The 17,643-nt window shown below is 44.6% G+C and overlaps 1 protein-coding gene across 5 annotated transcripts in view; it reads left to right on the top strand.

The window, feature by feature from the left end:
* The window catches only part of TNS1 (tensin 1), a 688,885-nt gene that overhangs the window by 614,103 nt on the left and 57,139 nt on the right, over positions 1-17,643 (top strand). For all 5 annotated transcript variants that reach the window (XM_089683821.1, XM_089683822.1, XM_089683823.1 and 2 more), the window contains 2 exons: positions 6,438-6,631; positions 7,261-7,336. In XM_089683821.1, coding sequence (XP_089539947.1) covers positions 6,438-6,631; positions 7,261-7,336 — 270 coding nt within the window. The remainder of the gene's footprint in view (positions 1-6,437; positions 6,632-7,260; positions 7,337-17,643) is intronic.

Raw genomic sequence — 17,643 nt, 5'->3', positions numbered from 1 at the left:
GTGCGAAATTCGAACAAAAATTCTTAGAAAATATTTTCGAAAGAAAATTCTTTTCGGAATTCGACCCGCGTCTGGCCGGCTTTAGTAGGAATATTCAGCTTGGTATAGGAAGTGTCATTAGAATGACATATTAGCCAAAGTAACAAACAAGCCACACATGGCCTCTTTAGAAGGCCCCGGACAGAGCTGTGTGTGTCCACCTCTGATTTACCATCTCATTTGGAAGGGGCCCCTGGAAATGATGTTGCCAAGTCTTCTGCACAGCTGGTTCCTCAGCCTGAGCTGTTTTTATCCCTTTCTGCCCCGCTATTGGGATCTGCATGGACTAGAATCTTCTGATTGTCTGCAAGTTTCCATCTTTCCCCCCTCGGCGGGTGAACAATGCTCCTTCTTGTAGAGTGTAGGAAATGACACTTTGGCGTATGAAGGATCTGCAGAGGCATAGCTGTGTATCGTCTTCAGACGGGGAAATGTTTGGGCCGGTTGGGACTTGTTGTGGATGACAAGGGATGCTCACCACCTCCTCTTCTTTTATCCCCCTGCATGTCGGAGGCGCGGGATGGGGGTTTCCTGAGATCCGGCTCATGTTATGTCCTGTGCACACAATGTGCCCTTGGGAGTCAACCCACGAGTGCGGTTAGGCATGCTCTAATATGTGTTTCTAATGTGAATACATGAATTGATCTTGCCGTCAGTCTCCTGTATTCCCCAGCATATCAGGAGTGGAAGAGGGAGGGGCTACACTAGGAGCCAATCAGATTTCACTAATGAGCTGTCATAAAACACCTAATAGGAGGAGAGAGAAGAGTGAGCAGAGGGTTGATGTGGTCAGTGGTCTGCTGATGCTCTTCTGTCCAATAAGCACGCTGGGAAGAGCGCCATGCTGTGCTGCTCCTGTTGTGCTGTTGCAGTGAAGGTCCAGCACCTGGCTGTATTGTGTTTGTTCCCATTTCTCCAATACAAGTCAGCAGTACCGCTCAGTCATCGGTTAGCCCTGTCCTGCTGATTGGACATTGACGTAGGATCGATAAACTGACAAAATCATAACTCTCTCTGCTATTTTTTCCTGACGGCAAGCTCCCACTGTTGGAGTGACAGCTCTGTGCAGTACAGCTGGACTGAGACACACTGTTGGCCCTCCCTATCCCATCTTACTGAGCAGGGGAACATGGCCCGGCTATAACACTGTGACCACCCACCAGTGCCAGGACATGCCAAATCCGTCCCCTACTGAAATCCCCCCTCCCAGCACAAATCCGTCCCCTACTGAAGCCCCCCCCCTTCCAGCATAAATCCACACCCTTCTGAAATTCCCCCTCCCAGCACAAAATCATCCCCTACTGAAATCCCCCCTCCCAGCACAAAATCATCCCCTACTGAAATCCCCCCTCCCAGCACAAAATCATCCCCTACTGAAATCCCCCCTCCCACCACAAATCCACCCCCTACTGAAATTCCCCCTCCCAGCACAAATCCGTCATCTACTGAAACTCCCCCTCCCAGCATAAATCCATCTCCTACTGAAATCCCCCCTCCCAGTACAATGCCGTTCCCTGCTGAAATCCCCCCTCTTAGCATAAATCCGTCCCCTATTGAAATTTACCCTCCAAGCATAAATCCGTCCCCTACTGAAATCCCCCCTCCCAGCATAAATTTGTCCTCTACTGAAATCCCCCCTCCCAATACAAAGCTGTCAACTACTGAAATCCCCCCTCCGAGCATAAATCTGTCCCCTACTGAAATCCCCCATCCCAGCATAAATCCGTCTGCTACTGAAATCCCCCCTCCCAGCACAAATCCACCCCCTACTGAGATCCACCCTCCCATCACAAATGCTCTCTCTTCATATGCCGCAGGAAAAATCCTCCACCCCAAAAAAGTGTCTTCCTCCTAGCACAAATCCTCTACTCCTCAAATTTCCCTTTGGAGCAATAATCCTGTCCCACTTAAAATTCTCCTCTTCCCCCAGATTTCCCCTCCTAGCATAAATACTCCCCCCCCCCCCCATTCATCCCTACTCATACAGATCCCCCACCAAAAACAATTTCCCCTCCTATCACAAATCCCTCCCCCCCCTGACCATATCACCTTTTCTAGCACAGACCCACAAAATCCTCCTCCTAGCACAAATCTTCTACACCCCTCCCAGCACAAATCACCACTCCTAGGATACCTCACCAAATTTTCCTCTCCAGAACAATTCTTATCCCCTGCCGCCCCCCTAAATTTCTTTGTGGTGAACCCCCCCCCCCCGCCTCACATGATACCACAGTGCCCAGGGCAGCCACCCCTCCGTTCCGGGACGGCCACCCACCATAACCCTTCGAAGCATGGACCCCTGAATGTATGCTGCGGTATCTGGCACCAAGCCGTCAGCAGCAGATCCTTTAAAGCAGTATAGTGAACCACAAAAAAAAAAATCTAAAAAATCTCCCTGCAAGCAAAGAGCATAATGTGGTTGTATGCATCGCAGACTAACACGTTGTGAAAGACTTGCCTGAAAACAAAGCCGTCCAGTGGAGCGCTGTCAATGCTCCCCGGGGCTTCCATCTTCATCTGGTCTTCCTACCGGGTTCACAGGGTGTGGCCATTTGATTGGCCGAGCCATGGTGACGTCACTCCCGCACATATGCACGGAAGTTTTGGCCAAAGCACAACTCTCTCATTGGATGGCGCGCTGTCCATGGAGAGCGCAGTGCACATGCCCTGGTAACATCACCGGCGCTGCTAAAGCAAATATCTCCTAAACGGTGCATGTCAGTGGCTAAATGGTTAGCGCTTCCCCCTGGCAGTACTCGGGTCGCTGGTTCAAATCCCAACCACAGCACCACCTGCCTGGAGTTTGCATATTCTCCCTGTGCCTGCGTGGGTTTTCTCCAGGTACTCCGGTTTCCTCCCACACTCCAAAGACATGCTGGTAGATGAATTGGCTCCTGTCTAAATTGTCCCTAGTATGTGTATGTATGGATGTGAGTTAGGGACCTTAGATTGTACGCCCCTTGAGGGTTAGGGACCTTAGATTGTACGCCCCTTGAGGGTAAGGGACCTTAGATTGTACGCCCCTTGAGGGTTAGGGACCTTAGATTGTACACCCCTTGAGGGTTAGGGACCTTAGATTGTACGCCCCTTGAGGGTTAGGGACCTTAGATTGTACGCCCCTTGAGGGTTAGGGACCTTAGATTGTACACCCCTTGAGGGTTAGGGACCTTAGATTGTACGCCCCTTGATGGTTAGGGACTGATGTGAATGTACAATATATTTACGTAAAGTGCTGCGTAAATTGGCGGTGCTATAGAAGAGCCTGAAATAAATAAATCGCTATACAGGCCACTCACATGTTGTAGAATAAAAACTGCATGTCATGTATTCACAAAGACTCTGGGGGACTTGGAAGGGGCGTGGCTACACATTTCAAGATGGTTTTCCAGTTTGAAAAAGAGGTGTTACTGCCTCAAAAATTGTAGCCACGCTCCCGGGTGTCTGACATCATCTGCAAAAGTTCCCACGCTGTCAGATAGGCTCCTGTGTCCGTGTGCCTAATATTGGTGGTTCTGCTTCCTATTGCTCTGGATCTCTACTGTGCTGCCTGGGTTCCATAGATGACAGCGTGTGAATACGTGCATTGCACTTTTTATTCTACAACAGGGTTTCTCAACCAGGGCTCCATGGAATCCTAGGGATCCTCCAGAGGTTGCTGGGGGTTCCTTGAGCAATGAGCATTTTCTGCCTCTCAGATAAGTCCCCACTGACACCATTGATCGTTTAGATATCTGTAAGGGGGGAATTCTTCCCACTGACCACAAGTGTGAGGAGCATTCTTCCCACTGACCACAAGTGTAAGGATCATTCTTCCCAATGACCACAAGTGTAAGGAGCATTCTTCCCACTGACCACAAGTGTAAGGATCATTCTTCCCAATGACCACAAGTGTAAGGAGCATTCTTCCCAATGACCACGAGTGTAGGGAGCATTCTTCCCAATGACCACAAGTGTAGGGAGCATTCTTCCCAATGACCACGAGTGTGAGGAACATTCTTCCCAATGACCACGAGTGTGAGGAGCATTCTTCCCAATGACCACGAGTGTAGGGAGCATTCTTCCCAATGACCACGAATGTGAGGAGCATTCTTCCCAATGACCACGAATGTGAGGAGCATTCTTCCCAATGACCACGAGTGTGAGGAGCATTCTTCCCAATGACCACGAGTGTGAGGAGCATTCTTCCCAATGACTACGAATGTGAGGAGCATTCTTCCCAATGACCACAAATGTGAGGAGCATTCTTCCCAATGACCACGAATGTAGGGAGCATTCTTCCCAATGACCACAAATGTGAGGAGCATTCTTCCCAATGACCACGAATGTGAGGAGCATTCTTCCCAATGACCACGAGTGTGAGGAGCATTCTTCCCAATGACCACGAGTGTGAGGAGCATTCTTCCCAATGACCACGAGTGTGAGGAGCATTCTTCCCAATGACCATGTGAGTGGCCTGTTTATAGGTAAAGTTGATCCAGGAATATCCGATTGCCTCTCGGAGGATCAGGAAGGAATTTTTTTACTCTGCAGAAGCAAATTGGATCATGCTTTGCTGTTTGTTTCCTTCCTCTGGATAAACTGTGGGTGTGGGGTTATAACTTTTTTATTTTTTTTATGGTTGAACTAGATGGACTTTTGTCTCTTTTTTTCAGCCATAATAACTGTAACTATGTTTGCTTTTTATTATAAAAATGATGTTATTTGCTGCACTTAGATGCGCCCTCGTGTGTGTCTTTTGCTTAGAACAGAATGCTGCTCTGTGTAAATAGAATATAATCAGGGGCGGACTGACCATTTGGAAACTCGGGCACTGCCCAAGGGCCCGTGGTGAGTAGGGGGCCCCATGAGATGCCCCTGGTACCTTTTTCATAGGCTTTTTTGAGTTTGGGCAAGGACACGGGCCCCATGATCCCCTATTGCCCGGGGGCCCCATGAGTTGTCAGTCCACCCCTGAATATAATATTAATTTCCGGCCTCCAGATTGCGCAGTGGACCAGCGGCAGTCCTGCTTCTTCCGTTCTACCTTATCACATTCATCTCATGTTTCCATTTTACATCCAGCAGCAGCCACAGCACCCCCCCCCCCCCCCCCCCCATAGCCCGGGGCCTCACTGCTCAGACTGTCTGTGGCATTAAACTACTCCTCCGGACTGACATTCATTCCATTGCTGTCTGCATTATTATTTGAACCCCTCAGCAGGGTCTGCGCTGAGCCCACGGCCTGCGTGCATCCGGGGGCGGACTGACAACTCATGGGGCCCCCAGGCAATAGGGGATCATGGGGCCCCTGTGTCCTTGCCCAAACTCAAAAAAGCCTATGAAAAAGGTACCGGTGGCATCTCATGGGGCCCCCTACTGACCCCGGGCCCTCGGGCAGTGCCCGAGTTTCCAAATGGCCAGTCCGCCCTTGCGTGCGTCTATCATATATAGAACTCCAGGTATATATAAAAAGCACGCTGCAATGCAGCTCTGTATTCATTAACCCATTTACGCTGAGCGCACGCAAATATGCGGCGTCTGGGCCTTGATGCCGAGCGGTCACATTTTGTGTGCAATCAGAAAATACATATGCGTTGAGAGCGCGCGTCCTGCACGATCCCAGCACATGTGTCCGTGACTCACGGAAAGGTCCCAATCTCCCCTTTCGATCGGGACCTTTTCCGATCATGTGACAGCGAATCACGGCGGTCACATGACCCTAAAACCCCGGCTTCTTAAACTCTTAAAGGGCCAGGAGGCGCCGGCGCGAACAGATTAATATATTACTGCAAGTAAGAATCTGAATTTATTTAGCATTAGCTTCTTGCAGCCCCTGTACAACCGAGCTTAGGCTGGGAGAGGAGGAAGCAGCACAAACAGACGTGCTGCAATGCTCATGTGCTAACAAGGAGTATGCTGATAGGAGGAGAGAACAGAGTGACAGACCTAATGACTCTGCCTGATCTATAAATCACTTACATGTTTCAGGCACGGGGAGATTCTGAGGTTGCTGTCAGGAGCAGAGCACTGACCATACAGGGAGTTAATTATTGTTTCAGAAATGGTATTCTCTTTTTTCTTGGATCTGTGGGGTGAAGCAGCAGTATAAAAAAAAAAAAAAAAAAAAAAAAAGACAGAGCCAATGATTGGCTGCACACAAAAAAAAAAAAAAAAAAATATATATATACAGTGTATGTATATATATATATTTTTAAATATAATTTATTATTTCATTATTTATTTATTTTTATTTTACTTTTTTATTTAAATTTGTGTGTGTTGCAGAGGACGTCCCTGATGGTTTTGTCCCATGCACGTCCCATGGAATAATTATAACCCGGCAGAATGCACGGCTCCCGGCTGACAATGTAGACATCCAAACTCTGCTCAGTCCTGACTTTCCTGTTCCTGTCCCTCAGGTGTCCAGACACGGGACAAAACCCCGGACGAGATCGGCTCTGTGCCACGCAGGAGGACCACCAGTGAAGGGCAGTATGAAGACAGCACCGGGGAACTCGGATCCAATCCCAGCAAAGTTCGCTCTCCCGTGCGCTGCGTCTCACCTGAAGTTTTCAACACGATCGCGGCCAATCCGGGGGGGAGGCCGAAAGAGGTAACCACCCCTTGAAGCATACTGGATCAATGTTTATGTATGAAAGTAGGAAGTTAAACGTTTTGGCATGCAGACCAGCGTAGGCAATGCCCACATTTGATGCTGGGCCTCCAAGAGCTGAAATCCAATGAATGAAAGGGGCGAGCTTGAAACAGGCTGAGGAGGAAAGGGCTAGATGATGCTGGATTTCCCCCAGCCAGGAATTGAGGCGGGCTCTATCCGCATATCATTATTAGTATGTATCTGCATAATAAAAAAATAAATAAAAATTAAAAAATTGTACATTCCCGCAATGAACGCTCATTTCCCCGTGTCTTATAACTTAGGAAATGCTGCAGGGTCAACAAATAGCTGCTCATCTGGCAGAAATCCAGTGTGCTCTGAACTTTCCAGCATGAGCTGACAGCACGCTGCCTCTGCTGCACTGATATCCCAAGCGGTGGTGTCAGCCCTGCCCATTTCTCCCTTGTTGAACTACAGAACTCCCCCCCCCTTTCTCGTCTACATAACAGAGGGGGAGGTGTTCTGTAGTCCAACCCTGTTATTGACTCATATTTTGCGATTTGTTGATATTTTGTGAGAAGCGAGCTCTGCGTTCATTTGGTAATGTTGATGCGTCTGTATTACAGCCTCACCTGCACAGCTACAAGGAGGCATTCGAGGAAATGGAGATCCCGCCCCCTGTTATTAGCCCCACCTCCACAGGTAAGCAGGGTTCCCCGTTACGTTGTATGGGTTGTCTAATAATCTGTGCTGAGGATTTGGATACAAATTTAGGACCGACACAAAGTGGCACATAATTGTGAAGTGGAAGGGAAATGAGAAATGGTTTCCAACATTTGTGACCAATAAATCTGTGAAAAGTGTGGCGGCATTTGTATTCAGCCCCCCGGAGTCAATACTTTGTAGGACCCCCTTTGGCTGTTATTCCAGCTGCAAGTCTTTTTGGGGATGTCTCTTTGCACATCTAGAGAGGGACATTTCTGCCCATTCTTCTTTACAGAATCGCTCAAGCTGTCAGATTGGATGGAGAGCGTCTGGGAACAGCAATTTTCATGTCTGGCCACAGATTCTCCATTGGATTTGGGTCTGGACTGTGACTGGGCCATTCTAACACATGAAGATGCTTTGATGTAAACCATTCCATTGTAGCTCTGGCTGGATGTTTCGGGTCGTTGTCCTGCTGGAAAGGGAACCTCCACCCCAGTCTCAAGTCTTTTGCAGACTCTAACAGGTTTCCTTCTAAGATTGCCCTGTATTTGGCTCCATCCATCTTCCCATTAACTCTGACCAGCTTCCCTGTCCCTGCTGAAGAAAAGCATCCCCACCACATGATGCTGCCACCACCATGTTTCACGGTGGGGATGGTGTGTTCAGGGTGATGTGCAGTGTTAGTTTTCCGCCACACATAGTGTTTTGCTTTTAGGCCAAAAGGTTAAATTTTCATCTCCTCTGACCAGAGCCTCTTCTTCCACGTTTGCTGTGTCCCCCACATGGCTTCTCACAAACTGCAAACGGGACTTCTTATGGCTTTCCTCCAACAATGTCTTTCTTCTTGCCACTCTTCCATAAAGGCCAGATTTGTGGAGTGACAACTAATAGTTGTCCTGTGGACAGATTCTCCCACCTGAGCTGTGGATCTCTGCAGCTCCTCCAGAGTTCCCATGGGCCTCTTGGCTGCTTCTCTGATGAATGCTCTCCTTGCCCGGTCTGTCAGTTTAGATGGACGGCCATGTCTTGGTAGGTTTGCAGTTGTGCCATACTCTTTCCATTTTCGGATGATGGATTGAACAGTGCTCCGTGAGATGGTCAAAGCTTGTAATATTTTTTTTATAACCTAACCCCCCCTTAAAACTTCTCTACAACTTTATCCCTGACCTGTCTGGTGTGTTCCTTGGCCTTCATGATGCTGTTTGTTCACTAATGTTCTAACAAACCTCTGAGGGCTTCACAGAACAGCTGTATTTATACTGAGATTACATGACACATAGGTGGACTCTATTTACTAATTAGGTGACCTTTAGGTGAAGGCAATTGGTTCCACTAGATTTTAGTTAGGGGTATCAGGGTAAAGGGGGCTGAATACAAATGCACGCCACACGTTTTACAGATTGATTTGTAAAAAATCTTGAAAACCAGTTCTCATTTTCTTTCCACTTCACAATTATGTGTCACTTTGTGTTGGCCTATCACATCCAATCCCAATAAAATACATTTACGTTTTTGGTTGTAACATGACAACATGGGGGAAATGTCAAGGGGGAGGAAGACTTTTTCAAGGCACTTTATATATGTGTGAACTTTTATAATATATTTCTCAATGGCTGCAAACATTACAAATCCTCCTTTGTGTGCACCAAATGCCTTTGCAAACCCAGATATTATCTTGTAAAAGTAGCAGTGACATCATCACTGTGCTTTACATAGCCTGTGCAGAAAGTAGATCTGTGGGAAGGGCCCAGAAGCCCCACCCACTACAGGCTGCAGAAAACTACAGGAGGGGGCAGTGACCAGACCAGTCCCCCTGCACAAGGAGAGAGAGCAGCAGTGAGCGATCTTTATTACAGGAAGTCTCACACTGGATGACTGCACAGATCTGGAAATACACAAAGCACACCGAGATTCAAGGAAGAATGCACAGGATGGATGAATTTAGATGACATTTGTTTTTCTGTGACTAAGTGACACTAAACTTTGGTTTCCATAAAATTTCTGTTCAAGTCTGTATTCTTCAAGTGTTACTAAACCCACAACAGTACAATCAGTCTGTAGATGCAGTAAAGCATGCTTGTTATACTCCCTGTGGAACCTAAGGGGTTAATCCTCCGCATTGTGTAAAAAGGCTGTTTGATCCTGTCATCTCTGATCCTCCCCTTCTTCTACTGTCCCCAATCCATCTCTTGATAGAGCAGAACCTTGAGGACAAGCTGCACATGCTCAGTTTGATGTGCTTTGCTAGAGGTTTTTTTTTTTTTCTTGGGAGAGCGATCACAACAGGGCCAATCAGCACTGTCCAGACAGAGGGGTCAGGGATCTTGCAGCCTCATAGAACAATCAGGGGAGAATGAAAACTCCTCCTACAAGTTTTTTACCAGTGCTCTGCTGGGCACTGATAGAAATCACAAGACTGCTATATATACTGCTGATGAGAAAAGGTATTTAGCAGTTTATATTTACTAAAATAATTGCATTTCCATGTTTTGTGTACTGTGGGAGATCAGATATAGTGAATGCAGGGTCCGGGGAGAGTGGATATAGTGAATGCGGGGTCCGGGGAGAGAGGATATAGTGAATGCAGGGTCCGGGGAGAGTGGATATAGTGAATGCAGGGTCCGGGGAGACCAGATATAGTGAATGCAGGGTCCAGAGAGAGAGGATATAGTGATTGCAGGGTCCGGGGAGACCAGATATAGTGAATGCAGGGTCCGGGGAGAGCGGATATAGTGAATGCAGGGTCCGGGGAGAGCAGATATAGTGAATGCAGGGTCCGGGGAGAGTGGATATAGTGAATGCAGGGTCTGGGGAGACCAGATATAGTGAATACAGGGTCCGGGGAGACCAGATATAGTGAATGCAGGGTCCGGGGAGACAGGATATAGTGAATGCGGGGTCCGGGGAGAGCGGATATAGTGAATGCATGGTCCGGGGAGAGCGGATATAGTGAATGCGGGGTCTGGGGAGACCGGATATAGTGAATGCGGGGTCTGGGGAGACCGGATATAGTGAATGCGGGGTCCGGGGAGACCAGATATAGTGAATGCGGGGTCCGGGGAGACCGGATATAGTGAATGCGGGGTCTGGGGAGACCAGATATAGTGAATGCAGGGTCTGGGGAGACCAGATATAGTGAATGCGGGGTCCGGGGAGACCGGATATAGTGAATGCGGGGTCTGGGGAGACCGGATATAGTGAATGCGGGGTCCGGGGAGACCAGATATAGTGAATGCGGGGTCTGGGGAGACCAGATATAGTGAATGCGGGGTCTGGGGAGACCAGATATAGTGAATGCGGGGTCTGGGGAGACCAGATATAGTGAATGCGGGGTCCGGGGAGACCAGATATAATGAATACAGATTCCTGGGAGACTGGATATAGTGAATGCAGGGTCCGGGGAGACCAGATATAGTGAATGCAGATTCCTGGGAGACTGGATATAGTGAATGCAGGGTCCGGGGAGATCGGATATAGTGAATGCAGGGTCTGGGGAGACCGGATATAGTGAATACAGATTCCTGGGAGACTGGATATAGTGAATGCAGGGTCCGGGGAGACCAGATATAGTGAATGCAGATTCCTGGGAGACTGGATATAGTGAATGCAGGGTCCGGGGAGACCAGATATAGTGAATGCAGATTCCTGGGAGACTGGATATAGTGAATGCAGATTCCTGGGAGACTGGATATAGTGAATGCAGGGTCCGGGGAGATCGGATATAGTGAATGCAGGGTCTGGGGAGACCGGATGTAGTGAATGCGGGGTCTGAGGAGGCCAGATATAGTGAATGCAAAGTCCTGGGAGACCAGATATAGTAAGTGCAGAGTCCTGAGAGACCAGATATAGTGAATGCAGGGTCCGGGGAGACCGGATATAGTGAATGCAGGGTCCTGGGAAACCGGATATAGTGAATGCAGGGTCCTGGGAAACCGGATATAGTGAATGCAGGGTCTGGGGCGAGCGGATATAGGGAATGCGGGGTCCGGGAGACCAGATATAGTGAATGCAGGATCCGGGGAGAGCAGATATAGTGAATGCAGGGTCTGGGGAGACCAGATATAGTGAATGCAGGGTCCGGGGAGACCGGATATAGTGAATGCAGGGTCTGGGGAGACCAGATATAGTGAATGCAGAGTCTGGGGACACCAGATATAGTGAATGCAGGGTCCGCAGACAGTGGATATAGTGAAAGCAGGGTCCGAAATATCGATTTACAGGGCCAATAAGCAGTGGATGTGTGTGGATTCAGTCCTCATGCACACGGGACGTTTTTACAGCGGCTATTTTTGGCTTTTGGCGTTTTTTTTTACAGCCAGTAAACCCCCCCAGTATGTTAGGTGTCCATATACACTTAGGCTTTAATCAGTGTTTTTTGGCTGGAAAAAAGCCCCAAGACTAGTGGGTATCTAGGGGAGTAAAAACGCTCTAACGCTGAAAAACATGGTAAAACGCAGCAAGCTGGAATTTTTTGACTTTTTTTTGAGCAAACTTTTTTTGTGTAAAAAAAAAAAACCGCTAAAAAATGCAGCTGAACGCTAATGAAAAATCGCTAAAAGGGCTTAAAAACGTGTGTGTTTAACATGACTTTACACAGCTAAAGCTACCAGAGTTATTAAAATGCCCCCCCCCCCCCCAGTGTGCATGGAGCCTTATTGTTGGAGAATAAGGAAGTCATTTGGTGGCACTTTAATGATTGGCTTTAGATTTGTTTCATACAGAAACGTTGAAATCTGTTTCTAGCTCCTCCATTGGTGACAGTAAGGCATTCTTGGACTTGTTGTCCTTCATCTTGGGGGGCCCAGCTGCTTTCTATGGTATCTATAGTGCAGATGCAAACAATGTATTTATTTTTCTTCTCCATCCAACTTCTCAATCACTTTCTCATTTCCTTCTGATGTGTCAGTGAGCCTCTTCCAGGATCTCTTCTCTGTTCATCTCTGGCCAAACATCTTTTGGATTCCAGCTGAAAGCTCGCCAACTAATTCTATGATCAATACAAGGTGCTGGGATCAGAGTCCTTCTGCATGGCGGAAGAGCGTCGGGGGGTCCTCTGCAGTGTATCAGGAATTTTTTAAAGTTCAAGTTTTTAAAAATTATTCATTCTTTTATTGTTTTCCAAGTTACAAACAATTTTCTATTTACATCCTTCCACAATCAAAAAATCCTATCCCTTCTATAAATTATTATTATATTATACAGGATTTATATTATTATTATTATACAGGATTTATATATTATTATTATTATACAGGATTTGTATTATTATTATTATTATACAGGATTTATATATTATTATTATTATTATACAGGATTTATATTATTATTATTATTATACAGGATTTATATATTATTATTTTACAGGATTTATATTATTATTATTATTATTATTATTATTATACAGGATTTATATATTATTATAGAGGATTTATATTATTATTATACAGGATTTATATATTATTATTATTATACAGGATTTATATATTATTATTATTATTAATATACAGGATTTATATATTATTATAGAGGATTTATATTATTATTATACAGGATTTATATATTATTATACAGGATTTATATTATTATTATACAGGATTTATATATTATTATTATTATACAGGATTTATATATTATTATTATTATACAGGATTTGTATTATTATTATTATACAGGATTTATATATTATTATTATTATTATACAGGATTTATATTATTATTATTATTATACAGGATTTATATATTATTATTATTATACAGGATTTATATTATTATTATTATTATACAGGATTTATATATTATTATAGAGGATTTATATTATTATTATACAGGATTTATATATTATTATTATTATACAGGATTTATATATTATTATTATTATTATTATTATACAGGATTTATATATTATTATAGAGGATTTATATTATTATTATACAGGATTTATATTATTATTATACAGGATTTATATATTATTATAGAGGATTTATATTATTATTATACAGGATTTATATATTATTATTATACAGGATTTATATATTATTATTATTATACAGGATTTATATATTATTATAGAGGATTTATATTATTATTATACAGGATTTATATTATTATTATACAGGATTTATATATTATTATAGAGGATTTATATTATTATTATACAGGATTTATATATTATTATTATTATACAGGATTTATATATTATTATAGAGGATTTATATTATTATTATACAGGATTTATATTATTATTATACAGGATTTATATATTATTATACAGGATTTATATTATTATTATACAGGATTTATATATTATTATTATTATACAGGATTTATATATTATTATACAGGATTTATATATTATTATACAGGATATATATTATTATTATACAGGATTTATATGGCGCCAACAGTTTGCTCAGCACTTTACAATATAACGGGAGACAATACAGCAACAATACAGTTCAATACAAGAGGGTTAGGAGGGCCCTGATCCTGGGAGCTTACAATCTAGGAATAAATATACAGTGTGTGTATGTATATATATATATATATATATATATTTTGTATATAGAAGGTATAAGAAATCGAGTTTCATATCTTTTGGATAAATCGGACAAATTAGGACTTTTTTTAGTGCTTGCCCTCCTGAGGATTCCCCACCCCCCCCCCCTTCCTGACCAGGCCATTTTTTGCGTTATTTTAACTGACAATTGCACGGTCATGCAACGCTGCACCCAAATGAAATTTAAGTCCTTTTTTCCCACAAATGGAACTTTCTTTTGGTGATATTTGATCGCCTGTGTGTTTTTTATTTTTTGCACTATAAAAAAAAAGCCTGAAAATTTTGAGAAAAAACAACATTTTTGACTTTTTGCTATTAAACATATCCAGTAAAAAAAATAAAATTTCATCATAAAGTCAGGCCAAAATGTATTTTGCTCCATGTCTTTGCTAAAAAGAAAATTGCTAAAAAAAAATCCCAATACGTGTAAATTAATTGGTTTACATGAAAGTTATAGCGTCTACAAATGGCTGTATAGATACTGGAATTTATTTCTTTTTTTATTAATAGTGGCGATCAGCGACTTATAGTGGGACTGCGGCAGACATTCTGACACTGGGGGGAACTGACTTGGTGTCACTGACATCCCCAGTGACATTAATACAGTGATCAGTGCTGATAAAAGCACCGACAATGTACTAATGACACTGGGCCGGAAGGGGTTAACAACTGTGGTAATCAAAGGGTTAATTGTGTGCTGTGTGTGTTTTACACTGTGCTATGCAGAGCCATACAAAGCAGTGTGCAGGAGCTGACATGGGACACTAATACAGTGATCAGTGCTAAAAAAAAAAGCACTGACACTGTTCTAATGGCACTGGGCAGGAAGGGGTTAACATGATGGGCGATCAAAGGGTTACCTGTGTGCTGGGAGTGTTTTCATGGGGGGTTGTGTGTTGGTGTTTCACTGTAACCACACTGCTCTGGATGGCTGTCCTGTGCACAGCTATCCAGAGCAGTGTGCCCGAGCCAACAGGGAGGAGGATTGTTAGTAAACAAAACAGTCCTCCTTCCCATTGGAGCTGCCCGGTAATAACCGGGCACCGGCAAGTAATTACCGGCCACGAATGGCGGCGCGCGCGAGCCCAGCACCCAGAAATGCAAAATCGCGTATATATACGCAATTTTGTGCACACCTGCCACCCTGTAGCAGTATATCTGCTATAGGGTGGTGGGGAAGAGGTTAAAGTGATATCAACCCCTTGGCACCGGCACCTCCCTGCCCTTTAAGGGGTTTTAGATGCTGCGAGGCGGGGTTTTTTTGATCATGTGACCGCCGTGATTGGCTGTCACAGTCGTCACATGATCCGAAAGCTCCCATTCGCAGGTAGAGATCAGGAGCTTTCCGTTAGCCGTCAGTATCTGTGGCGGGAGAGCACGCGGTGCGCTGCCCCAGCACAGGTCTGCTTACCTTTACCTACCTACCGAGAGGCCACATATTTGCGTACAGCCGACCAGCGGTTTTGCACAGAGCAGCCCCCATCCTCCTCTCCTGCCGAATGCCCCCAGAACAAGAACCTTGCTTGCAGATGGAAGCCCTAACTGGTCACTTCTAATTTTACAAGGTAGTACCTAGGTTTTCCACGGAGTTTACTGCACGCAAAGTGGATTCATTGTTTAATTTGCTGTTGAGAAATCTATTTCAGTGAAAGTTCGGTGCCCAAAGTTCAGCTTCAGAGCTCATGCAGCTTTATCCTCCCGGCCACGTTCAGTGGGCAGCACTGCCACTGAACGCAACCCATTCAAGTGAATGCAACTTGGTAATGTGTCGCCATATTGCCTCCTCACTGCCTGTCAAATGCCCCTGAAAAGTGATCCACTGCATATCTCCTTTCAAAGGTGTGGCAATAACAGCCCCACATCTAAAAGGATGCATTTAAATAAATGCATTATTTTAATTTGCTGTTATTCTTGCAGTTTACATTATAATTTAATATTTTATCATATTTACATTTTTATATTTAATATAATTTAAATATTTTTAAAGAAAAAAATATATATATCTCTAATTAAGCCGCAGCAGACTTCACAGCAGCCAATCAAAATCCACTTTCCACCCGTAATCTGAATTGCGTTGTTGCCCTCTGTATCTAGCATTTTGCTCCCAGTACTACGTATGGAATGAGTCCAGGGTCTGCTGGGACTTGTAGTTCCCCGGCATTTGGAGGACATTGTGTGTTTCTGCAGAATTGCTGGGAGTAGATGGAGAGGGAGAATCCGGATCCCAGCAGAGGGTGGAGATGTCATATTCCGATCTCTCCCTTTCACTGAGTGGGGACTGGAAACATTCCTGAGGATGAATAACAGAGTTATTGTGTCAGGAAACAGCAGAATGTCTGGAATCAGCTTGTTCTCACATCCAGCATCCATCATCAGAGCTCCTCTGTGTTCTCTACAATTGGCCTATTAAGGACAACATGGATCCGAGTGCAGCGTCCAAAGTGCTCCAAGCTGCTAAATCTTCCTCACGTTGTTCATAGACCGCACTCCTTCCCAGTACATTCATAGACCGCACTCCTTCCCAGTACATTCATAGACCGCACTCCTTCCCATTACATTCATAGAGCGCACTCCTCGGTACATTTATAGAGAGCACTCCTCCTTAGTACATTCATAGACCGCACTCCTTCCCATTACATTCATAGACCGCACTCCTTCCCATTACATTCATAGACCGCACTCCTTCCCATTACATTCATAGAGCGCACTCCTCGGTACATTTATAGAGAGCACTCCTCCTTAGTACATTCATAGAGCGCACTCCTTCCCATTACATTCATAGAGCGCACTCCTCGGTACATTTATAGACCGCACTCCTCAGTACATTTATAGAGCGCACTCCTCGGTACATTCATAGACTGCACTTCTTCCCATTACATTCATAGAGCGCACTCCTCGGTACATTTATAGAGCGCACTCCTCCTTAGTACATTCATAGAGTGCACTCCTCGGTACATTTATAGACCGCACTCCTCGGTACATTTATAGACCGCACTCCTTCTTGGTACATTCATAGACCGCACTCCTCGGTACATTCATAGACTGCACTCCTTCCCATTACATTCATAGACTGCACTCCTTCCCATTACATTCATAGACCGCACTCCTCGGTACATTTATAGAGCGCACTCCTCGGTACATTCATAGACCGCACTTCTTCCCATTACATTCATAGACCGCACTTCTTCCCATTACATTCATAGAGCGCACTCCTCGATACATTTATAGACCGCACTCCTCTGTACATTCATAGACCGCACTTCTTCCCATTACATTCATAGAGCGCACTCCTCGATACATTTATAGACCGCACTCCTCTGTACATTTATAGACCGCACTTCTTCTTAGTAAATTCATAGACCGCACTCCTCTGTACATTTATAGACCGCACTCCTCTGTACATTTATAGACCGCACTTCTTCTTAGTACATTCATAGACCGCACTCCTCTGTACATTTATAGACCGCACTCCTCCTTAGTACATTCATAGACCTCACTCCTCGGTACATTTATAGACCGCTGTCCTTCTTAGTACATTCATAGACCGCACTCCTTGGTACATTTATAGACCGCACTCCTTCCCATTACATTCATAGAGCGCACTCCTCGGTACATTTATAGACCGCTGTCCTTCTTAGTACATTCATAGACCGCACTCCTTGGTACATTTATAGACCGCACTCCTTCCCATTACATTCATAGAGCGCACTCCTCGGTACATTTATAGACCGCACTCCTTGGTACA

This window comes from Staurois parvus, unplaced genomic scaffold, assembly GCF_062004578.1.
Source record: "Staurois parvus isolate SC_StPar_1 unplaced genomic scaffold, SC_StPar_1.0 ptg000323l, whole genome shotgun sequence".
Taxonomy (NCBI): Eukaryota; Metazoa; Chordata; class Amphibia; order Anura; family Ranidae; genus Staurois; species Staurois parvus.
The sequence above is the reverse complement of the archived record's forward strand: the minus strand, read 5'-3'. Positions and strand labels throughout refer to the sequence as shown.